The sequence below is a fragment of the Polypterus senegalus genome, chromosome 13 (assembly GCF_016835505.1).
Source record: "Polypterus senegalus isolate Bchr_013 chromosome 13, ASM1683550v1, whole genome shotgun sequence".
In the NCBI taxonomy this organism is placed as follows: domain Eukaryota; kingdom Metazoa; phylum Chordata; class Cladistia; order Polypteriformes; family Polypteridae; genus Polypterus; species Polypterus senegalus.
The window spans coordinates 80099543-80124689 of record NC_053166.1 but is presented as its reverse complement, the minus strand read 5'-3'; the positions used below and the strand labels follow the sequence as shown (position 1 = coordinate 80124689).

The following is a 25147-nucleotide window of genomic DNA, read 5'->3' as shown; positions in this document are numbered from 1 at the left end:
TTCACCTGTCATAAAGCAGAAGTGGATCATCATAACAAAAGCCATGGTGCAGTACACTGACTTTAAAGAACAAGTCATCCACAGCTCCCACCAAGTAATAGATACCAACCCAGAGTTTGGGGGGAGTGCCCTCAACATAACGCCCGTACAGACTGATATCAAGATAGCTCCCCATTTGATACAACAGGTTCAGACCCACTGCATGGCGTGCTACTATAATCCATCTACATCTGTCAATATGTGACAGGAGAGGAACCGAGTGGAGTTACTACTTCTTTAGATTGAGAGGATCTGATTAGGATCGATTTGGCATCAATGAGTAAGGATAACCCTTGGTAGCTTCTGCTGAGATAAGAATAAGATACAATGAAGGGCTTTTCCATTGAAGATTCCCCAGAAAGGTACTAGAGACCAGGAAGTTTGGCCTGCCTGTGCCTGACAAATACAATACAACAAAAGGAATTAAGGAGAGAGATTTAACAAATGACTTAAAAATCACAAGTATATAATACCATTTATTCTGGATTTCTTAAAATCGAGCAAATAAAGGTTAACTGGATGGTGCAAGACTGCATAGTAAGATCATGGTGGTCCACTGACAAAAGCACGATTGACATATGAGCACCGACAAAACCGCGACGGACAAATGAGCGCCGACAAACTCGCTAACTGGACGACAAAATCGCGAGAGAGGCCATGAGAGTGGGACACATACATGCGCATTATGTACACATAATATTGACTTCTAAAATAAACATTATTATATATACTTTAAACTAGTAATTCATATTTAATGAAACTTTCGTGATTTTGTCTGCGCAATTTTGTCGCTGCGTTTTAATCGGCGCTCATATGTCTATCGTGCAAATGTCGGGTCACTGACCATGGTGAGGAGCCAACTGGGCTTTAAAACCTAATCTACTAGGAAACCCTGACTGACATGTAAACATTAAGAGAAAACCCCAAAACATTCATCTTCACTTTTAGCAGTGTAAAGATGACCTTAGAGAACATACCTGATAGTGCGCTAGAGTATTGAGCCTCTTCCAATCATTCTCAATTCGTGTGGTGACATCTTCATCCTGCAGAATTATTCGTGATAGTCGACCCTGTCTCCACTCTGCGGAGAGAAGCACGCAGTGAAATCCCAATCACAATCCCAAAAGCTTCACAGTTAGTGGCATTCCAATAAATGAGACACTCACTACAGGACATCGTGTACACTTCTAGTAAATTTCCATAATGATGTTGTCACACATCTGTGCCTGAGGACCACCTTCCTGGCTCTGATGAGGTAAGCGATACCACTATGGGACCAGAGGGAATGCTGGTACTAACCTTATCTTTTCTTTCCACATCAGTTCAGAGAAAACACCCAAGGAAGACATTTAGCCCCACCTACAGATGGCTCCATCCCTTCCACCATAAAAACGGGGAGTCCCTGGAAGACGGTGGTAAGTCTTAAGTTATTTTGAGAATTCCATAGGCTGCATAAGACCAACCCTATTTTATGCCAAGAGCATGGCTATTTTGTGTGTGTCGATTAAACGGAGTAGCCCAGCTGGTGCCCTAACTATTTTTTTTTCCCTCAGTCTGTTCACCCAGAAACAGTCCATCCATCAGTTTTTCAGATCTGATTATTGCAGTGCAGGGAGACACATTGGACCCAGGAACCCAGGATTGGGTGTAATTCCTTCACAGGTGACACTCATGCATTATACCCTCACTCATGTCATACAGAGCCAAGCTATCCTAACATGCAACCCATTCACTAGGCTGGGATTTGAACCTGGTGTTGGACAGATATGAGGCAGCAGCACCAACCATATTCGTAATACAAAATCCCAATTACTAGGATAAATACAGAAATACTGTAATCCAGCAAAACAGAACACCACTAAAAAATAATTATTTTTATCCAACCATCCATCCACTTCTGCTTATCTGAGATCGGGTCGCAGGGGCAGCAGCTTGAGCAGAGATGCCCAGACTTCCCACCCCCGGCCACTTCTTCTAGCTCTTCCGGGGGAATCCCAAGGCATTCCCAGGCCAGCCGAGAGACATAGTCCCTCCAGCGTGTCCTGGGTCTTCCCCGGGGCATCCTCTCGGTTAGACATGGCCAGAACACCTCACCAGGGAGGCGTCCAGGAGGCATTCTGATCAGATGCCTGAGCCACCTCATCTGACTCCTCTCAATGTTGAGGAGCAGTGGCTCTACTCTGAGCTCCTCCGGAATGACTGAGCTTTCCACCCTATCATTAAGGGAAAGCCCTGACACCCTGCAGAGGAAGCTCATTTCAGCTGGTTGTATTTGTGATCTCGTTCTTTCGGTCACTACCCACAGCTCATGACAATAGTTGAGGGTAGATACGTAGATTAACTGGTAAATTGAGAGCTTTGCCTTACAGCTCAGCTCCTTTATCACCACGACAGACTGATGCAGAGCCTGCATCACTGCGAATCGATCTGCCTGTTGATCTCACGCTCCATTCTTCCCTCATTCATGAAACAAGACCCCAAGATACTTGAACTCCTCCACTTGAGGCAGGATCTCGCTCCCAACCCTGAGAGGGCACTCCACCCTTTTCCAGTTGAGGCCCATGGTCTCGGATTTGGAGGTGCTGATTCCCATCCCAGCCGCTTCACACTAGGCTGCGAACCGGTTCAGTAAGAGCTGAAGATTATGGCCTGATGAAGCAAACAGGACAACGTCATCAGCAAAAAGCAGTGACCCAATCCTGAGTCCACCAAAGCGGACCCCCTCAACGCCCTGGCTACGCCTAGAAATTCTGTCCATAAAAGTTATAAACAGAATCGGTGACAAGGGGCAGGCCTGGTGGAGTCCAACTCTCACCGGAAATGGGTTTGACTTACTGCCGGCAATGCGGACCAAGCTCTGACACTAGTTGTACACGAAGCGAACAGCCCTTATCAGGGGGTCCGGTACCCCATACTCTCGGAGCACCCCTCACAGGATTCCCTGAGAGACACAGTCGGACTCCTTTTCCAAGTCCACAAAACACATGCAGACTGGTTTAGCAAACTCCCATGAACCCTTCAGGACCTTGCCAAGGGTGTAGAGCTGGTCCAGTGTTCCGCGACTAGAACGAAAACCACACTGTTCCTCCTGAATCCGAGGTTCGACTATCTGACGGACCCTCCTCTCCAGGACCCCCGAATAGACTTTTCCAGGGAGGCTGAGGAGTGTGATCCCTCTGTAGTTGGAACACACCCTCTGGTCCCCTTTCTTAAAGAGGGGGACCACCACCCAGGTCTGCCAATCCAGAGGCACTGTCCCTGATGTCCATTAAATGTTGCAGAGGCGTGTCAACCAAGACAGTCCTACAACATCCAGAACCTTAAAGAACTCCGGGCGTATCTCATCCACCCCCGGGGCCCTGCCACCAAGGAGTTTTTTGACCACCACAGTGACCTCAGTCCCAGAGATGGGAGAGCCCACCTCCGAGTCCCCAGGCTCTGCTTCCTCGTTGGAAGGCATGTTAGTGGGATTGAGGAGGTCTTTGAAGTATTCCCCCCACTGACCCACAACGTCACGAGTTGAGGTCAGCAGTGTACCATCCCCACCATATACAGTGTTGACACTGCACTGCTTCCCCCTCGCTGGAGGGTGGACCAGAATCCCCTCGAAGCCATCCGGAAGTCGTTCTCCATGGTCTCCCCAAACTCCTCCCACGCCCGAGTTTTTGCCTCAGCAACCACCGAAGCCACATTCCATTTGGCCTACTGGTACCTATTAGCTGCCTCCAGAGTCCCACAGGATAAAAGGGTCCTGTAGGACTCTTTCTTCAGCTTGACGGCATCCCTCACTGCCGGTGTCCACCAACGGGTTCGGGGATTGCCGCCACGACAGGCACCGAACACCTTACAGCCACAGCTCCAGTCAGCCACTTCAACAATACAGGCATCTCGGGACGTGGTCGAAGTTCTGCCGGAGCTGGGAGTTGAAGCTACCTTTGCCAGATGTTCCCAGCAGACCCTCACAATACGTTTCAGCCTACCAGGCCTGACCGGCATCCTCCCCCACCATCGAAGCCAACTCACCACCAGGTGGTGATCAGTTGACAGCTCCGCCCCTCTCTTCACCCGAGTATCCAAGACATGTGGCCGCAAGTTTGACGACATGACCTCAAAGTCGATCATCAAACTGAGGCCTAGGGTGTCCCGGTGCCAGGTGCACCAAATATTTTTATTTAAAATATTTTTATTTCTGTAATAACAAGTGCTCACTGATAAAAAAAGAAAAAAATTACAGCAAAAAATAAAAAAAAACCTTTTCAAATAATATACTGTAGATAACAATTGAAGGGCTCCAAACACCCACTGCTTTGCTCTAATTGTCTCTCCTTCCAGAACAGTCTAATCGTTCTATAAAAACACAAGCCTTATGCAAGGACTTTAAGGTGAAAAACCTCTAAAGGCAAAAATAATACAAAATAGAATACATTTGTCAAAATTCTGCAAAGCACCACAAAATTGTTTCCACACCTCCACCATACCAGTGCTGAAGAAGTCATCAGTGACATGCCTGAATGACTACCGATCAGTTGCACTCACGCCAATCATAATGAAGTGCTTCGAAAGGTTAGTCATGTCACACATAAAGACTAATCTCCCTGCCTCCCTTGACCCACTTCAGTTTGCATACCGCTCAAACAGGTCAACTGAGGATGCCATATGCTCTGCCCTTCACCTCTCACTCTCGAAAAAGACACATATGTCAGGATGCTATTCATAGACTTTAGTTCTGCCTTCAACACAATCATCCCTCAAAAGCTGGTTATAAAACTGAGCAGGTTGGGCCTGAACGCCACCCTCTGTAATTGGATCCTGGACTTCTCGACAGAGAGGCCCCAGTCAGTTCGGATGGGCTGCAACACCAACCGCATCATCAAGTTTGCGGATGATATGATGGTGCTGGGACTGATAAGCAGGGATGATGAAATAGCATACAGAGATTAGGTGGAATCACTGTCTGCATGGTGTGAAGACAACAATCTATCTCTCAATGTTGAGAAGACAAAAGATATAATTGTGGACTTCAGAAAATCACATCCTGCCCACATCCCACATAGCATCAATGGTTTAGATGTGGAGACTGTTAGGAGTACCAAGTTCCTCGTGTGCACATAACTGAGGAACTAATGTGGACACATAACACCTCATCACTAATCAAGAAAGCCCAGCAGAGACTACACTTCCTGAGGCGGCTGAAGTGAGCAAGTCTTCCCCCTTCCATCCTAACCATGTTCTACAGAGGCACCATTGAGAGTGTTCTAACCAGCTGCATTACTGTCTGGTATGGCAACTGCAACATATCTGACCGCAAGCGCCTGCAAAGGATAGTGAAGACAGCAGAGAACATTATTAGGGTGCCTCTCCCTTCACTACAGGAAATATTTTACAAACGCAGTGTCCGCAAGGCCTGCAGCATTGTTCAGGAACCCTTACACCCCTCACATGGACTTTTCACACTTCTGCCATCCAAGAGAAGATACTGCAGTATCAAGCCAGATTTGCCAGGCTGCAGAAGAGTTTTACCCCCAAGCGGTCAGACTCCTTAACTCCATGATGCCCCCTGGGATCTTCCACACTGCTTCAACCACCTATAAAAACAGAACTTTTATACATGCAAGCCACTTTCCTGCAGACTAGTGTGCATGTAGAAAAAGAACTGAAAATCTCATACTGACCTTTAAGTATTTTGACACTCTTGATATCCTTCTGCTGTGAAACATTCTGACCTGTCATTGTTTACACATGTCTTAAACAACTATTACCATACAATGATAATTTCTGTATTATCTACTGTATATCTATTACTTATTATTTACAGTATTTATTATATTACATATCTATTGACTATATTTATGTATCTAGATTGCAATTACCATACATTGCATCAGTGTTCATATTGCTAACTACACGTCAATATTGCTGCTACTTCTTTGTCTTGTCTTTGCACAATGTCTTGTTTGTGTTTTAATTTTAAATTATAATTCTATTTTTAATTTATTACTTGCACGTCATGTAACACTGTGGACCCTGAGCTTCGAGATTTCGTCTATCTGTATACTTGTATATGGTTGAGATGACAATAAAGTTCACTGATTTTAACTTTGACTTGATTGAGGTTTTACTAAACACCGCATTTATTACAATATGGCACCTGCATCTGACTGCACTTAAAAGGCACAGCAGCAAATGCAATTATCCATTCATTCATCCATCCATTTTCAAAGCCACCTAATCTCAATTTAGGGTCACCGGGAGCAGCGGACTAACAGCACTGGACATATAGAAGAAAAAAGCCTGGACAGGCTGCACAGACACATACATGCATACACACCTACGCTCAACTTACTCATAAAAAGCCATTTAGATCCAACAATTATCCTAAAATGTGTGTCTTTGGGGTGTGGGAGGGAAATGAGACAAAAACCCCAACTGAGAGGAACAAAGTAAAAAAAAAAAACTACAACAAACAGCAAGAAGACTCCCTAGTGACAATAATCAGGCCAAGCACCCGGCCTCTCCTAATAATTAATTAGATGTAATTTACAATAAATAGTGCATCAATAGGTACAATATCTGACTAGGTGTATTAATGATTTGTATATGTCATGTAATTTCTTCCTTAATTAATTCTCATTTGTATTTTTATTGCAGCAGAGAGAAACAATTTTGAGGAACAATTGTAATATGCTAGATATACAGGATATGGTAAACAAAATAACCAGAACTGGACTGGAGCAATTATTCATACAAACTCTGAATGCAGCAACAGACAGTGCCCCCTAATAAGATGTAGCATCTTGACGTTTCTGCACTTGACTCCAACAGGACCTCCAAATGACTTTTGAGTGTTTGTCCTGAAAAGATGCAAGTTACTCTGATTGTTCTACACAGAAATGCCACACATTCTAAAAAGCTGACTTGTGACATGTGAACTGTCAGTCTCAAAGGTCAGTAATAAGAAATGTGTAAGTGGCAATTCAGTCTTAGGAATTTTTTTATTCTTGGGAAATTTAGCAACACACCTTTCTGTAGTAGAATGTTCCCACAGCCTTTCAAGAATATCTCTAAATATCCGAGAGAGACTCCTAACAATGCTGAAAATGACAGATATAAAGCCGTCTAATGAAGAGTTCCAAGACATACAACACCACTGAGTGTGCTGCCTTAGAAAACTAACCATACGGCAAAGAAATATATTCTTTATTGTTAAGTAATCTGTAAAGTGTCAGTCTTCATCAACCATGTACCATTCCTAAGACATTCACAACATCACGTGAGCAACTTTGTAAGGTGAACCATGTTCTAAAGGCCATCCTCAAGAGCTGCAAAACATTCCATTTGACTCTTCCTTTGAATCACGCAGTAACACAGGAAGAGACAGCAACTTCTTGGAGCAGCAGCAACCTTGAGAGGCTCAGAAACCATAGTAAAGGTTTTCAAAAGTTATCACTTTGGGATAAATTTGTATCTAACACTGACCACTGCACATAAACTAACAGTGCAGAGGAATGGGATTCACTATATTATGTGTCAAAAGACCAGTGCAATAATTTGTCAAAGTTACAAATTGCAGCCTCCTGACATATCAACCAAAACTGATGTGAACACAAAGGTTTTCAAATTACATTTTGATTCCTTGCCAGTGTCTCCTTTATTCTCTGCACAGACAATTCTACAGAAAATGCAAGAAGGGAAACAAAATGAAAGAACTCCATTTTCAGTACCAGTCTGTATGCACTGTCCAATGCCAGCTACATGCTTACCTAAATCCATGTCCTCTGCTTGTGGCCTTTGGGAGTAGGGGATCCCCTTGTAAACAGCATCCAAGAGCTTGTCTTTGACCTGAGTCACCGTATCGCAGTTGAGAACTTTCACTGGGATCTCTGTGCCGACCTCCCCATCCGGCGCAATGCAGTTCAGGGTCTGAATCAAATATACTAGAATCAGTTTGGATCACAGAGACATGTCACTCAATCATTTACCCTGATAAAAGTGTGTCTGAAAGCCCCCTGGTAGCTTTCATGGCTGGTTTGTCATGGCGGAGACTCACCTTCCAAAGATGTAGTGCACACTAAAATATGCTTATAGTCTCAGAACATAATTGGGTGTCTGTAAACCATGTTGGCACAGGACTTAACGAAAAGCAGCCAAAAGTCCTTTCTGGGTCCTTGAAGATATTCAGTATCACCATGCTGAATGTTACTAAAATTTGAGATAGGGGATTGGACTCATGGACGGCACAGTGGCGCAGTGGGTAGCGCTACTACTGCCTCACAGTAAGGAGACCCGGGTTCGCTTCCCGGGTCCTCCCTGCATGGAATTTGCATGTTCTGCGTGGGTTTCCTCACACAGTCCAAAGACATGCAGGTTAGGTGGATTGGCGATTCTAAATTGGCCCTAGTGTGTGGGTGTGTTTGTGTGTGTCCTGAGGTTGGTTGGCACCCTGCCCGGGATTGGTTCCTGTGTTGGCTGGGATTGGCTCCAGCAGACCCCCGTGACCCTGTGTTCGGATTCAGTGAGTTGGAAAATGGATGGATTGGACTCATTCGAACTTTTCTTTTTAAAAGTTAACAGAACAAACAAATTGAGACGTCAGAGAAGACAGAAGCCAGCTGGCCTAGTCACCAGCTCTTTAGAAATGACAGGCGTTTCACTAAAATACATTATATGTTAAAAGAAAGTGCACACTGACGGAAAAAAAAAAAAAATCACGCAGTGCTATTTTTAGGAAAGATGTTAGCTGCTTTTTAGGGGTTGCCAAGGAAACATACAGATTAATTATTTTTTTTCTCTGGAATTGAAATAAAGCCTCAGATCAATGTTCTCTATAAACCTTCAGAGCGCTCTGTAACCTTTTGAGACATTTGACTGGACTATGGAAGGCTTTCTTATTTCAGGGGTTGGAGGCAATTGAGGGTGTGCTGGTCAAGCTTGTGATATTCTGAGAACACTACAGTTTTTCATTCATTTCTATTCTGAATTTACTTATTTCAAAATAGAGTTACAGGGAGCTGGAGCCTATCTTGGGAATGCACCAGTTCACTGCAGAGTACAACACGCACACATCCATACCAACTCACATAAGTTAAGAGACAGCAATCCAACCAAACTGCAGGTCTGAGGGATGTGGCATTGAATCCATTTAAGTGTGGAAAAATGAGAAAAATCCATACAAAAAATGATTAGGATGGTATTTAAACCTTAGTACTTGGAGCTATCAGAGAGCGGTACTAACCAATGTGGCAGGTGTGCTACAAGTGACTCCTGAATTGAAGTGCATGTACATGAGATGTCACACAAGAGTCCAATATACTTAAAGAATGCAACATGCAGCTGCTTGGAGGCTGCATGATCTCAAGATGTGAAGACTCCAGCTACCTTTAATAAGGACGTGTCTGCATCAGTTTGTAGCAGTGCTACATGAAATGCTACAATTGTTTATTCTGTGAGTTAAGTGTTGTGTTTGCGACCTTTTTCCACGTCCAAAAAAACAAATCGTTTATCTGGAAAACATGATCCTTCAGCTTTTACAAATTTGTCAATTAGTGCAGCATTTACCCTTTGTTAGATGGAATTTCCTGTTGTTCATACTTTCCAGTTCCATCTTGTGCTTAATACTGTGTGTGACTTGTTATATTTTTGATTTGTAAATCATTGTGCATGTGGCACAGTGGTTAAGGCTTTGGACTTCAAATCCTGAGGCTGTGGGTTCTAAACACTGACACTGTGTGACCCTGAGCAAGTTACTCCACCCACATGTGCTTCAATTGGAAAAAGAAAATGAAATGTAAACAATTGTATCTCAAATGTCTAAAGTTGCTTTGGATAAAGGTGTCAGCCAAATAAATGAATGTAAATATATATGTATATCAGTGACATCAAGTATGGTCTGCCATTCTGGCCATTACTCGGTCGGGAGGCCAGTATAATGGAGCGACAGAGGGAGACAATCTGCATTGGTAATTGGCTCTGTGATACAAAAGGTGGTAGTCTTTCTGGGCTATGGTGCCGGCATAGATACCAACTGGGCTGGCAGGGAACTGCAGTCCCATGAGATAGCCTTGCTGGGTTCCAAGGGTCCTGTCAAGGGGAGCTGCAGGAACAGAGCGTCCTTACTTTAAGGAACTTCCTCCTAAACAGAAAGTGATGCCGATGTGCAGCACTATAAGACCATAAATATGCCTGGTTCTGGCATAAATAGGGTCCAATGCCTCACTCAGGGAGTCAGAGTCGGGAGGTGGAGAACAAAGTTCACCTGGAGTAGTGGGAGGAAAGGAATAAACAGTGCGAGAGAACAGAAGAAAATTGTATTTGGGTGCATCTGTAAGCTTTACAAAGTCGTCTTTGGTGAACGTATTTGCTAAAATAAATGGACTGTATTATCTGAACCTGGGATTTGTGTTTGTGCTGGTGTGTTTAAGGGCTTGGGGCTCAGTGGTGCCCCTACTGGTCACATTACATATGACTGCATATATAGAACAAGAAAGGACATTGGTCTATTATTTTTCTTGTTATTGTTATAGGCATTGTGTATATACTACAGCACTGAGTGTGTAAGTTAGAATAAGATAGATAGATAGATAGATAGATAGATAGATAGATAGATAGATAGATAGATAGATAGATAGATAGATAGATAGATAGATAGATAGATAGATAGATAGATAGATAGATAGATAGATAAGTTCTTATGATCCTGCTTAGCTAAAGATGTGTGAATGAGGTTTATAGCGGCTGACCAGGGTCCTGGAAGTTGAGTGTTTTCTAAAATAACAGCTTGGAAAGGTGGGTTAGAAAGACTGTTGTACCTTATGGCAGATACCTGTATGCTACTGGTAAAGACTGTTTTCTAGAGGCCTGTAGGAAGGCACAAGTCCTATGAGTGAAAGTAGTGGGCTGTGCTTGCTGTTGTGTGTGTGGGTGGATGCTTTTTTCTTAACACTTGGAGGTATATGGATATGTACTCCACAAACCTGCAGTGCCCTAGAGCTTACCTCTAAATCAAGAACACTTAGCCATGACTAGCTGCATTGTTTATGTGGCTGACTTGCATCCACAGAGAGGCTCACCAGCTGCTTGTAGTCAATCTGCTGCCGGATAAGCTTGTCCTCGCTCAGAGAATATCTCGCCTCCCCAGTGATGGCATCTATTGGGCCTTTCTCCATCTGCTGCTTGATGGCACAGTATAGCATGAAGAGCGGCTCCCCAGCACACTCCTGAAATGAAGACACAAGAGACTTTTTGCTAGGGTTTTAAGAAAAAGAGAACTGTAAAAAAAAAAGAAACACCAATTCTTCCAGCAAACATTACACAGAAATACTACTGCTGGCATTTATTACATTGAACTACAAAGTTTCATCATGTTAAAACAGGTTTGCCAATATTTATTTAGCCAATGTTTTTGTTAATAATAATTAAGACATGCCATGTACATTGAGCAATTATTTCTATAGTAGAGCACCTGCAAATTGAATGAGCCATTAAGGAGCACATCATGAGGTGGGGTAACAGTGGAACCTGGAAACCTTTTACTGGCAGCTTAGTACCTTAACAACAGGGCCCCATTGCCTGCACTGGCTGCATACACACATTGATAATTACATGCAAGTAAGACCTTCACTGTACTCTGTACAGACAATAATTTTCCACCTTAATAAAAGGACTGTGTGTCTATGCATCTGTGTGTCTGTTCTGTTGCTATGTCTCTGTCATTACAGCAGATGGTGTATCGCAAACATTAAAACTGATTTTATGAATCCCATGTCAAATGGCATATGACAGGGACATATTGCATTTGGTACTCCAACAGTTGGCTCATAACTAACATTGACACTGCTTTTATGTATTATGGCCTGCATGAAGGACACATGCTCAACCAAAGCACAGATTTTTATTTAGCTGTGTGAAACTCTTCCAAAACGTTTCTCGCCTAAACAGCACAGTACACAGCACGAAGCACAAATAAAGCAGCACACAGCACTTCTTTTCTTTGCATTCTGTTCTCTCTTTCCACCTCCACTCCTACTCCAGCAAGGTTTATCCCTCTTCCTCCCAACTCTGGCTCCTTGAATGAAGTGAGGTGGTCCCTTTTATGCTGCACCCAGGAGAACTTCAGGTGGCCTATCATCATGATCCAGAAGTACTCCTGGGTGTGGTGGAAGCCTGACGTAGCAGGGCTCCACACCTCCTGCAGTACAAAATGGCAGCAACCACAGAACCCAACAAGGCTGTGCCAAATTCTAACTTCCATGAAGCCCTGTGGGAACCTGAGGCACCACTGCAACCCAGGAAAGTTGCCATTTAGCGCTCCAAGGGACATAGTGCCCTGTGCATGCCCTCTCCCCCCGGTTATTCCACTAATGAGGTGTCCTGGCCAGGAAAGGACCCTGGCCCTCCGCCACAGTATCGTATATCAAACAGCATATAACAGAGACATATGCATTATATTTGTTTGTCCAGCAGATGGCACGTTACAAACATTAGTGGTAATAAATGCATTGCTTTTGTCATTCCCACTGATGGTGCATCACAAACATTAACACTGCTTTTATGAATCCCATACCAAATGGCATAAAACAGAGACATATGCATTGCATCTGTCATTCCAACAGATGGTGTATCACAAACATTTGCAGTAGTGCATATTATTATTACAAATGTTTGTTGTGTGCCATCTGTTGGAATGACAAATACAGGGTATTGTATTACCACATGCATTACAAAATACTGTACAATGTAATAGATGGTGCACTGCAAATGTTAACTCTGAGGTCTATATTGATTACTTAGATTTCAATCCATGTTAGACAGGTAGCACAGCTAGTTACCCTATAATCCTAAAACCATATAGGCAGAGAGCTGTTAACAGAACAACTCAATGATTCCAACAGAAAGGTCTAGTGCGTGGAGGCGATTAGTTAGTAATGAGGTTGAATTTCCTGAAGTCCATAAAATGGAACATGCACATATACACATTGAACGATAGGCTTAGCGTATCTAGAAGGTTTACACTATAGTGTGATTAGAATTAAATGTTATTGAATTAGAAAAGATTAATTTATATCATCACTTGATCTGTATCAATTCTGAGAAAGCCTGACGTGAACTTTTCTATTTCCCTATCAGATTCACAAATTGTCAAGAGCCCTGTTTTCACTCTTTGGAGGCACAAAATCATCTTTTTTGATCTTGTTTTACACAGAAAAAATGTTAAATTAACATGGTGACTTCACATGTGCATCCAAAGTGTAGCCACAAAGTAACATTTTTGGGAGTTTGTGGTGGAAGGTTGTGTGTTATGTCAAGGCGTCATCTCGGATCAGAATTATCTTTATTTTTGTTACCTAGAAGGAAGGAATTCTAAAGAACATGAAAATTCAACTAGAAATTAAACAAAGTTTAACTCTCTCTGCAAAGAAATAGAGGTATAGAGCTCACCTTCAGGAAGCGGTGAAGCAAGAAGGTGAACCAGTTTGTCAACATCTTCTCGGCAACAGACTCCGTCCTGAAAGAAATGGCAAATAGATTTGAAGGTGAAATTTACTTTTCAGGTTTCATTTCTTTCTGCTTCCATTTGAGTAAGCTAGTGGTGCCCTTGGCAGGATTTGAAGCTATAGCAAGCTTTGAAAAATTCTTGCTTTACATTTTTGTACACAGTTGAAGTTAAATTGGCAAAAAAATGAACTAGATAAGAATAGAGGAGCAAGCAAAAAAATATGCTGGATGTAGTGTTTGTGTTTTGCAAAAAGCTAACTCAATGCAGACACAGTTCTCTGGATTCTACAAATCCACACATAGAAAGTATGATGCGTCCGGGTCTGACACAGAGAGAAAGTCATGCCATAAGCCCCTAACAGTGGTGCAAATCTCAATCCATACCTGCGCAACAGCAGCTTCGGATGGTTGCGGTTCTCCAGGTTCTTCTCGATGAGGTCAGCCAACAACTGTTTGAGCACCACAGTGGCATACTCCATGCGGCCTTGTAGTGCTGCCATAAGGAGGGAGGCCACATTACCGCGGTCTCTCATGGAAAAGGAACGCTGAGCCTCCAGGGTGTGGATGAAGATAAGCAAGAAGATCTTGTTATTGAGGAGTTGGCTGAACAGACGCAGGGCCTTTTCAACATTTGCTGGGGACTGACATGAAAAAAAATGCAAACAAGATTCACAATAGACAAAGCCTGTGACCATCAATAGGTCGACATCTGCAATCTGCTAAACCCTATTTGCTTCTCTGCAGGCACTGTGATACAGCTTTCACCTTTCTAGCTAGTAAGAAGTCAGTTTTTTGACTTGAATATGCAGTAGATGGTGCCTTGTAACAATAGAAGCTAATTGAAATGGACTTTTTAAATTGATGACTGCAGATTTGGAACAATGAGCTCTGTACTGCAGTGGCAGTGAATTCTGTTGTTTTCCTTTAAATTCTGTCTGAATTTAATATACTATCTCTCCATATCAGTTTATGAAATCTAAATAGAAATATGTGAAACGTGACTACTAGCTGGCAAGAGCACTCTTGAAAGCAGGGCACTTCAAACTAAGAATTAAATAGAAGGTGCTGAGGTTGGCAGACTAAGACTGTGAAAGAAAAAAAAGTCAGATTATAAAACAGTGGTGTCAGAGCCTAAAAACTGTAGGCTTACATCAAAATCTTTAAGAATCGGATGTTCTTCGATGCCAGGAAACATGACTCTCATGGTGTAGGTACGATACTCAAGGAAGGGGATTTTGACACCATCCATATCATTGGTCAGCTCCTGAATATCTGTCTGCAGTTCTGCAAAAGCTGAGAAAGACATAATTGAAAAGAGAAATTGAGACCCCAAAAATTTCCTAGTGCCCACTTGTCTGATGCATTACTGGACATCTTCCACCTCTTTAGACTGTCATCTCAAAGTCAAGAACCGCTAACTTGAGATTTGAAAGTTTACTTTTACTTATAAGCAGATGACTTATTGCTATTGCCCCACAGCTCCAACAATCTGGGTTTGAGTCTCAGCATAGCCACTAACTGGAATGGGATATCTTTGGCTACTACAATATCCTTCAATATTCTAAGCATCTGCAAGTGATGCAGACTGGCAATTCTTTATTGGCCTGGCATGAGCTTGCCCTGTAATGGACTGACATACCATTCATTTGTTTCTGCCTTCTGTCCAATGCTAATCAGAAAACGCTGAAGCCACCCTACTGACCCTACAATGGAAAACACAGGTTTAAACATGAATGGGTATCCTGTGTTAGTATTAGGAAATGTGAACAAAAGAAACGTATCTTTCTCTTGTTCATTCAAAAAGCATTGAGTTGTTTTAGAGAAAAATCATCTATTAAGGCAACTTTAAACATTTTATATCTCCCTTTTACATGCATAGCTAGTATGCTACCAAGCACACACACTCACAGTCTTACAAACAGATGGATTTAACACAGCAAGATAAGGTGCCAAGTGTCCAAATTCAGGACCAGATCTTCAGAATGGAACATGAGCATCTCCATGTTTTGCTCCAAAACACCAGCATAACAAGCTATGTTTTTCCAAACCTATGTCATTTGTTATGGATAACTGTACTCTCTTGATTCAATAGGGAACCACAAAGAGATGGACTCCTGTCAAACAACAGTGGAGAGGAATGCAGAAGGCATACAGGCAGAAGAGCCATACACCAGGACAACATGGAAGGGGCCTAAAAGAACATTTATTGAAAGCAGAAGAAAAAAGATGATCGCTGGAGACACTAATATGAAATTGATGTTCCAATATTTGAAAATCAGTCCTCAAATAATTCAAATAAATTATCTTTGAAGATATTGTTTTCTTAAATGCCATTGCTATAAAAGAGGCGCAGTGTTAGCATAAAGCCCATTAAGGATCTTATTCTCTCCTTATAATACAGCACTTCTGAAGGGAGGAAATGGTTTTGACATTTGTGAAGCCAAGAACTACCTATTAGGAATGCAGTAGCTGTACTTCAAGAGACGGAATGCACATGAAATGACTAAAATGTGACAATGCTGCTGTGCAGCTTAATGCTTAGCTCCTTTCTGGGTGCCTTCAATGGCTGCTTTAGTTCTGTGACTCAGTACAAAGCAATTGTGCCTGTGATACAATGTTACTGAAGCAGCAACTAAAGAAAGTAGAAGCTGCTTCCCTTTAAATTAAATGATTATTTAGCTGTAAATGCTACAGTAAACAACCATTAAGCAATCTCATGGTTTACACTTTCTCTCAAAGGAACGCAAGGCTATCACAGGGTGAAGTAAATTTAAATATACTGTATATGTTGGCTTGTCATTGTGTGTAGAACCAGTACCTTCACCAGAGGCTCTGAATGATGTCTACAGCCAAGGAAAGGAAAGAAAAGGGATGCCTCAGTATATTGTGTGAACAGGATCAGCTCTACGGGAGTTACAGGAATACCCCTCCTCCATAAGGAAGTGGAAGTCATCTTATCCTCCGTGACTCATGGATGTAACGCATTCCAGTTACTCATGGCTCTCACTATTAATAAACTGTTGGACAGCATAACTTTAATGATGTAATCGCAGTTGGTGACTGAGGCATAGTCTATCTGATCACTTCAGACATAACCTGCTGTTTATCTTATTTTTATTGCCTTTATAAAGTGAGACACTTGTCCTTTTGCTCCGTCAACAGAGCAGAAGGTGAATTGTAGGGAACTGTTCATGGATCACGTTTCAGACCACAGAGCACGGTTTGAAATAATCCACATGATGTTTTCCAACAGTGACTTAACTTTCAGGTGGAGACTTACTTAAAGGGGGCTTACATACACAAGAGTGTGAGACAGTCCTACATGACTGTGAGATTGGCAGTGGGACCAATAGCCAAGCACTTGCTTTGATTAAATCTTTGCAATGCTAGGTTAGTGTCCTAAAAAAGAAGCTGTACTAGGATGAAGAAATGGAAGTATTACTATATAAAAGAAAAAGTATGACAACAGCCAAAAAAAAAAAACAAAAAACAACAAGACTAGGCAGTAAAATAAATAAAGGGAAAATGACCTGAAAGAGCTCCAAGGAGGAGTTCTGTCTACCTTAAGAGAGCAATTCTAGAGGCTGTAAGGCATATAAAACAAAATATGAGAATGAAAATGCCATAGTCTAAATAGCTATTTTCAATGTGATGAGAAAAGTAACTATAGAGAGTGTACAAGCCATTTGGAAATTAGAGATCACAATTTATTAGAAGGATTAAAGAAGCTAAATAATAAAAAGTCACAGTGGCAATAGTTATTCTGCCATCATCAAAGCAGTTAGTTATTTCACATATAAGCCCTTAATACCTATTACAATGACTGAAGGCATACTTAAAATTGTACCTCTATAAAGCATCAAAATGTAAGCACTCTGATCCTTAGAATTACAGGCTAGTTAGTTTAGAAATAGCAAAATGTTTGGTAGCATTAAAGTTAATTACTGCCTACATTAACCTGCAACCCTCTTTTAACAAATTACACCAAGAGTACAACTCTATTTTCTCCATTTGGGCAGTGCTCCTCCATTTATCGCTGTAGATACTCCCAATCAGCAGTTCTTTTATAATGGGCACAGGCATATAACTAATTACAGAGTGCAGTAGACAGTGATTTAACAATGATTCCGATTAGCCATTGATCAGTCCAAATGTACCTCTTGAAATAGTGTTTGACCTAAAACAATGTGCTTTCATCAAGAAAAACAGTCAAATAATAATTATTCAAAAATAAATTAGTAATTCCAGTATCATGTTATTTTCAGAAGAAGAGTTTTGAGTTGCACAATGCAAAAAAATCAACAAATTAATCAAGGTGCCACTAAACAATCCTGAGGGATGGCAGATATCTATATATATAATTCACTAAGGCAAGACAACCATGGAAAGCACGCCGGAAGGGGCGTGGATTCACTAAGCCGCCGACAAGTGAGATGCCCATGGCGCACGCAGGAAGGAGCCACGCCCACCAACTCTAAGATCATTGGATACGACAACAACTCACAGAACCAGGCTCACCAACTTGGAAGCGACGACACAGGAAGAACGGCGTCATTTAATGTTCGTCTGTCGTACAGTCCACATGCAGCTCTAAGCCACGTTGACTGTTCATAGAGGCATGTTTCTCGTGGAAGTGAATCGCTATATGCAGCGTGTAAAACAGTTTGCAAGGGGTATCCCATGTGATCCTTAAAGCAATCCTTTAAAACTGAGGTTAAAACACAATGAAGAAAGCAGTCTTTAAAAACCAATAAGCCCTGTGCCTCTGTTTCATTACCGTCTCACCTGCTTCACCAATGCAGGCCCTGCAACAGTCGAGACGGTCTCTCAGCAGCTGACCTTCTCTGTGCCTGACTGGTTCACACAGAGGCACCACATGACGTGGCAGGACTATCTAAGAGGAGGCATGTTTGTCACGGATGTAAATCGCTGTATGCGGCGTGTAAAACAGTTTGTTTGTCGCGGATGTGAATTGTTGTATGCAGCATGTAAAACAGCTTCCGAGGGGTTTCCCATGGTCTTAGACTCAGTGGCCGGGTCTCTGTCAGTTGTTCTTGCGACCGGGCACATGACCAGGCAGTGTGTATGCTTCGAGTGCAAGGGTGGACGCGACAGGACCATCTAAGAAAAATCATGTTGCGGCTGTGAATCGCTGTATGTAGTGTGTAAAACAGTTTATTTGTCGCAGATGTGAATAGCTGTATGCGGCGTGTAGAGCAGTTTGCGAGGGGTATCCCATAGTCTTACAGTTGGTGGGCGAGTCTCTGTTAGTTGCTCTTGCGAGCGGGCACATGACCAGGCAGTGTATGTGCTTCGAGAGCGTGGGTGGACGCGACAGCACCATCTAAGAAGATTCATATTTGTCGCGGATGTAAATCACTGTATGCAGCGTGTAAAACAATTTGTCGCGAATGTGAATCGCTGTATGCAGCGTGTAAAACGCTGTATTGTATGTTGCCCTCTTCAGAGTTGCATATTTTCATTCACCTACAGTCGTAAACACAATGAAGTGAGCAGTCTTTAAAAACTGAGTTTTCGGTTACAACGCACGATCGCGTGCACCATAGCAAACTGTTTTACACGCTACATACAGCAATTTGCATCCACAACAAACATGCGTCTTCTTAGATGCTCCTGCACTTTGTACACACCCCTCTCCCACCTCGCTGCTACCGTGGTCGGGTGTCTTGGTGGATTATATATAGAAAGGCAGCCAAAACCGCACAGAGCAATGAAGTCTATGTGAGTCACAGCTGCATCTGGACTGTACAAAGATAACAACGACTCGAGTGACGAGTTGGAGGTGGGCACATGAGCAGGCAGTGCATACTGGACGAGAAATCAGCAGACTAGCATGACGGAGGGAGCAAGTGGACATCCTTCTCCTCTCCTCTCGTTCCACCCTCCGCACCTGAGCTCCGCATGGACGATTGTGTGTTGGTTCGTTCCGTGTATTGTTATAATGTTGCTTTTCTTGCTGATTTATTACATTTCCGATTTTTCAAATGTTAATTTTCTCCCTGTGCTTAAAAATCATTAAAAAACTGGCCTGATTATGCGGCGTATGGTACACCGCGGGTTGGCTAGTTTAAAAGATAACTGAAAAGACAAAATATCAATGTGTACATTCTGTGAATTATGGGGAAAGTTCAGTAAGAAACTTTTAAATTCATTTGAGTAATGCTGTTGGGTTCTGCTTGTAGGCCAGCTTACACCAACTTTCTAAACTGCTCCTTAACAAAATCACTGCATTTATGTTTTAATGATTACACAGTCATAAATTACAAAAAAATATATTTTCTTGGAGACATTTTCATTAATCATTGTTCCAAAAGAAAAGAATGAGAAGATCTGACATGAGTTTTATAAAAGCCAGTGGAGGGGGACTTTATAATTAGTTGCAGAGTACCCACCAAAATATCAGTTTTTGTTCAGAAATCACAAACCTAAAACACTACCATCTCACAAAGTGTGTTGGACACCTGAATGACACATCTGAAAACCTCTTGTTTGGGGAAAAAAAAAATCAAGTGGCTAACAGTAGAACAATTCAGAATCTGTAAAATCTGCACCGATGAAATTTAAGCATTAAGCCATACAATTAGAGCTCTTCACATTTTCCTTTATCACCTCATTTTTTTCAACCCCATCTTTCTTCACGTGCATTTGCTTTAAAATATTATACGAAGAAAAATGCTCTTAATAATTTAACACAATTTTTTTCAAATCAACACCTAGTCAATAGAAAGTATATCATGCAGGCATTTCATCTGCTGTCACATAGTTTAACACATCTGAGCCCGACACATGATGCTGCTATGTGTCAACGAAGTTCAGCATTACTGAAAATGTTTTCATACATCAATCTGACTAACTGAGCAACCGTGGTGCCTGAAATAACAGAGATGACAGCTACAACTGAATGATCATTAAACACATCACTTGAAATTAAGATTCTTCAGCATGTTGGCCTAAATGAACTGTCCTTGGATGGACCTTCTGAATGTCACCAGGAAGTCAGAAAAAAAATTCTCTCCCTAGTTGTGAATGACTAACAAAGCTAAAATAAGAATAAGCAATGTGGTGTGAAGTCTGAAGGTGGCATATGATACAAACGGTAAGGAGTATTGCAACATTAAGACATGTTAAAGTATGGTCTCATTTGCATGAACAACTTTAAAGAAATAGGAAACACAGCTTGTAGGGAATGCTACATTAGTTGACTTCCCGTTCTTGAATGTGCGTAATCCCGATCAGGATTACAGATGACCAGGGCCTTTCTTAGCACAGCAGGGTATAATACTCAGTCCAATTTAGCATTGTTATGTGACAGAAAAAAGTAAATTACTAACAGAAAACCCCTAAAAAGAAACAGGGAATAGATGCAGGTTCCACACAGAGACTAAGGTGTATTGCCTGCTTTTTAGCAAGATCTCTACAGAATAGTGTCCTCACCTTCCTTACACTCCAGAGCTACCCGTGACTCCAGGTTGTCCATTTGGAGCTGCAGTCTCTTAAGAGTACGGTCAGCATCTCTTGTCTTGCGCTTATATGCAATGAGTACAGCTATGATGGCAATCAGCAGGATTCCACCTCCAGCACCAATGCCAATGATGGCGGGCAGTGTGAGAGCACTGTCGGAGTAGATGTGCAGTATCCCTGGAGAAAAATCTAGTCCTCCTACTTGGATCTAGAGAAGAAACAATCATCATTAATAGACTAAAAGAGCAGAATATATACTCAGACAGTGAGTTTTTAGAGATCACCCTAGGGCAGAATGGCAAAAGAAGGAAAACGACAGGGGGCTGAGCAGGTTTTCACTCTGTAGTATTATGTGCAATTTTGGTCACCACACTTGAAGAAAGATATAGCAGCACTTGAAACTGCCGTACTCTTCCAGACTCAGCGAAAGAAACCTGTTTAATCTCAAACAGAAGAGATTATATGGGGACCTCATCCAGGCTCTCAAAATCCTCAAAGACATTGTTAAAATAGATCTAGCAGAATTCTTTCAACTTAGCGTGAATCACGTACTAGAGGACACCAATGGAAAATAAGAGCTAGTACATTTAGTGCAGAAGCTAGAAAACACTTCTTTATGCAAAGAGCTGTGGGAATCCAGAACAAGCTATTGAGCCATGTAGTTGAAGCAGAAATCTTGATAACCTTTAAGAATTATATGGATAAGATATTGGGACAGGTTAACTATTAACTGAACAAACGAGCCTGCTGGACTGAATTATTTCCATTCATTTGTCAAATATCTTAAGCTGTTATGTTTCTTATGCTCATTAGGCACTTATAATGTACTGTAACACTCTTATTTTAAGGGTTTATGTGTAATTCTAAACTTGGCAGTAGAAGGTGCAGAAAAGCTTAAGATGCCTGGTTATACAATATCAGGGTCACAAAGAGGAGAGTGGGAGAGGTTCAGAGGAAGCGCTAATAGCGCATTGCCGTACCCACCACACGATGGACCACCTGGATTGGGACCTAAGTGCAGCAGGTGACACCTCAGCAACAAACTGGGACAGTGTGAGGTTTTTTACAGTAGCTGGAGTGCGAATCAAGCCACCAACCCCCAAGTTGGAGGACCTGCTTGCAGGGCTGGATGCAGATTAACGTCCTATCCAGGATGAAGCAATTGCAGGTTAAGGGTCTTGCTCAAGGGCCCAACAGAGTACAGCCACTTCTGGCATTTATGGGATTCGAAGCGGATCCTTAGCCTCAGAGCCACCATTTAAAATTAAACAGCAGAGGCCCTCGCCTTTTGTCAAATCTATCAGTATTCACTTATGGAGGTAGAGTTAAGGCCCATTTACATTGTATGGTCGCACAGACAGGATACACACTCTTGTCGGTTTACAGTTCATGCATTCAGTGTGCAAAACTGCACAATAGCAGAATCCCCAGTTTTCTCTTTGCCTTTACATATTGATCTCAAAGATATTTCTGCCTGCACAAACTTTTATCTTTGCCAAAGGGTCAGGCAATTTCTCGGCATGAATTTGTGCACACTTGGCTATCGCCAATGGATACGTTACACAACTATTACTTGAATTAAGTCATGTTTTATTGTCTAGTGCATGTACAGTCAATGCACAAAGTTCTGGAGCGATGCAGTTGCCAATGGACTGCTGATAAAATGTATGTCATGTGCACCCTAGTAGACCCTCAGAGCAATATGGGCACGCTAGGTATAAATGGACCTTAGGGGGGTGAAGGGAGAGGCAGGAGAGTATCCAACTCACCAAGGGAACTTTTTCAGCCAAAATCTGGAAATTCTTTCTTCAAGTATACTGTGAATTTTTCAATAGGAGAAGAATCAATTCAGTTCCACAAAAAGTGAGGCTTCCTTCCTGAGGGCTCCCTCACTAGTGTCACCTCTAAGAGCACCATCATTAGCCTTCTCTTTGCAGTTAATTACTGAATAAAAATATCTCCACTGCTCCCCCACCCCCCTTTTTCCCATTAACAGTCTACTTATGGGAGTTCACGCCAATTAAACAACAAAGCAAGCTTAATGAATCGCATTTCTGTGAGAAGACTTTGAGGAGACCAAGGCCCTTGTGGTCTGGACTAAGGCCCAGAGCTGGCGACTCACTAACAAGCTAACAAAAAAAGAAGCCATGTTGTTTGATGTTTGTGGGCACCGGGGTGTTGTTGCCTTGTGCTGCAAAGCAACAGATCCAAAGGGAGATAGGCAAGGCTCTGTGTATTCTCTATGCACAAGCTAAAATGTTAAGTGATGGAGAAAGTTTAAAAGGTACAAGGACTGACTCGTTCACGCATGCCTGTGTGAAAGCTCAGAAGTGGCAAAGTGACCTCTAGATCATCTCGCTTTAGAGGAGGGGTTAAAAGGAGCTAAGAGCTGAGCCAAGACAGGAGTTATCAAGCCGTTTCCAGGCTGGAAAGAGCCAAGACCCCCTGATATTTGCTTCAAATGGGAACAAACCCTGTGCTTGACAAAGCACAGCACTTCTCACATGAAGGACGTCTTTTCGTTGGCACTGGAGAGCGTGAAAGAACAAAGTGAAAAACAAGGCCGACGTGACAGGCCTCGGTGTCGGCTCCTGGTACATGCCTTTCTTTCAGCACGTCTGTCAATCTTCCTTTCTCTCTTTCTTTTTCCTCCACAGAAGGAATGTGGTTAGCTGACGACTGATTCATTTTTGCACTCTTTCCAATTAATCGGCACTAAAGAACTGCGTTTCATTTGAAATGCATTCCCCTGCTGCTGTAAGATAAGACTTGAAAAGCAGCACAAGACTTGACTGAAAGTTTTTCCTTCGGCCTGACCTCATTTCACTTTGTTTGACTGACAATGTGCAGTTGTTCAGTGAAGTGCTGATTGACCTAAGAGGGGCAATCAACTCTGCATGCAAGGAGAAAAGAGTTTGCCAGGCTGTTGTCCGTTTACACATTCGGCACTAAGCAGTTTTTATTCGAGGCCTGTTTACATTTTTTTTGGAGTATACTAGAAAGTAAAGTCAGAAAGTAAAGTAAGTTTCTAGACTCATGAGGACCCCTATAAAGTACAAAGAGCCACTGAATTAGTTTTCTGTGCACAAGTTACTCTCTTACCGTGACACGGTGCTCGCCAGTGAGGTTTGGTGATTCACAAAGAAGCTGCGATTCTGACACGGTTAGGTGACATGGCTTTTCTCCAATCAGTACAGTGTAGTTCAATCTGGTGTTTCCGGGAGCCGGGGGTATTAAGTTGCGGCCCTGAGCACAACAAAGGAGTAAAAGAAACAGAAGTCAGATTAGCTGATAATAGTGGTCCTTTATAATACATGACTGGCTAGTTGCCATTTACAAATTCAGGACTAATGGGTGTTTTTGGAGACAAAAACTGAAGAAGGGCTATCTGATGGAAAGTGAAACTATCTACGAAGGAGTAACGTTAGGTACATGAATTTCGTTTCTTAAGTAGACCTGATCTTGTTTGTAAGTCATAAAAATTTTCTATCTGGTAACTGTTTCTCCTGCCTGCCATTGCTGAAAAAATCCTGAAAAGTTATCCCATGGAGTTCTTTTTCATCACGACAATGCTCCACCACACAGAGCGCACACGATAGAGGAAACATGGCAAGAGTGTAACTTTGAACTGTTGCCTCACAATAGTTCTGTCCTCTTGCATGGTTGCCATTTTGAAACAGATGATGCGGTTATTGATGAGGCGGTGCAGTGGTGTGACTCACAAAAAGTTACATTTTTTTCTAAGTGTATCCAGAGGTTGGAACATCTGTGGGGAAGTGCGTTCACCTTCAGGTAGACTACATTGAAAAATCCTAAAATGACATTGTGCTGTGCAACTTCCTTCCTAGGGAGGATTACTTCCCATCAGACACCCCTTGTAATTTACCTTTCCTTTGATGGTGATTAGACAAGAAGATTCAGCATGGATAAGATGCCTGCTTATTTTAATCTTCACCAAAGATGCAGAAATGTATTTTTAATGGTGCACTGCTTTCTTTGTTCTCTGCAGCTGCTTGCTCTTGAAACTTATGTCAGTATATAAAAGTGAAGCTAAGTACAATTCCCCCACCCCATTGCTTGGATTTCTTTCTTTTCATCTACCATGTAGGGGGCAAAAGAGTCTGGTCTTCAGTTT

The 25147-nt window shown here is 42.2% G+C and overlaps 1 protein-coding gene across 5 annotated transcripts in view; it reads right to left on the bottom strand.

Moving 5' to 3' along the window:
- plxna3 (plexin A3) overlaps positions 1-25147 on the bottom strand; it is a 314725-nt gene that overhangs the window by 17025 nt on the left and 272553 nt on the right. For all 5 annotated transcript variants that reach the window (XM_039773770.1, XM_039773774.1, XM_039773773.1 and 2 more), the window contains exons 19-26: positions 24115-24258; positions 20986-21220; positions 14681-14823; positions 13915-14171; positions 13474-13540; positions 11106-11252; positions 7800-7959; positions 1017-1120 (exon numbers count right to left, since the gene is read on the bottom strand). In XM_039773770.1, the coding sequence (XP_039629704.1) occupies positions 1017-1120; positions 7800-7959; positions 11106-11252; positions 13474-13540; positions 13915-14171; positions 14681-14823; positions 20986-21220; positions 24115-24258 (1257 nt within the window). The remainder of the gene's footprint in view (positions 1-1016; positions 1121-7799; positions 7960-11105; positions 11253-13473; positions 13541-13914; positions 14172-14680; positions 14824-20985; positions 21221-24114; positions 24259-25147) is intronic.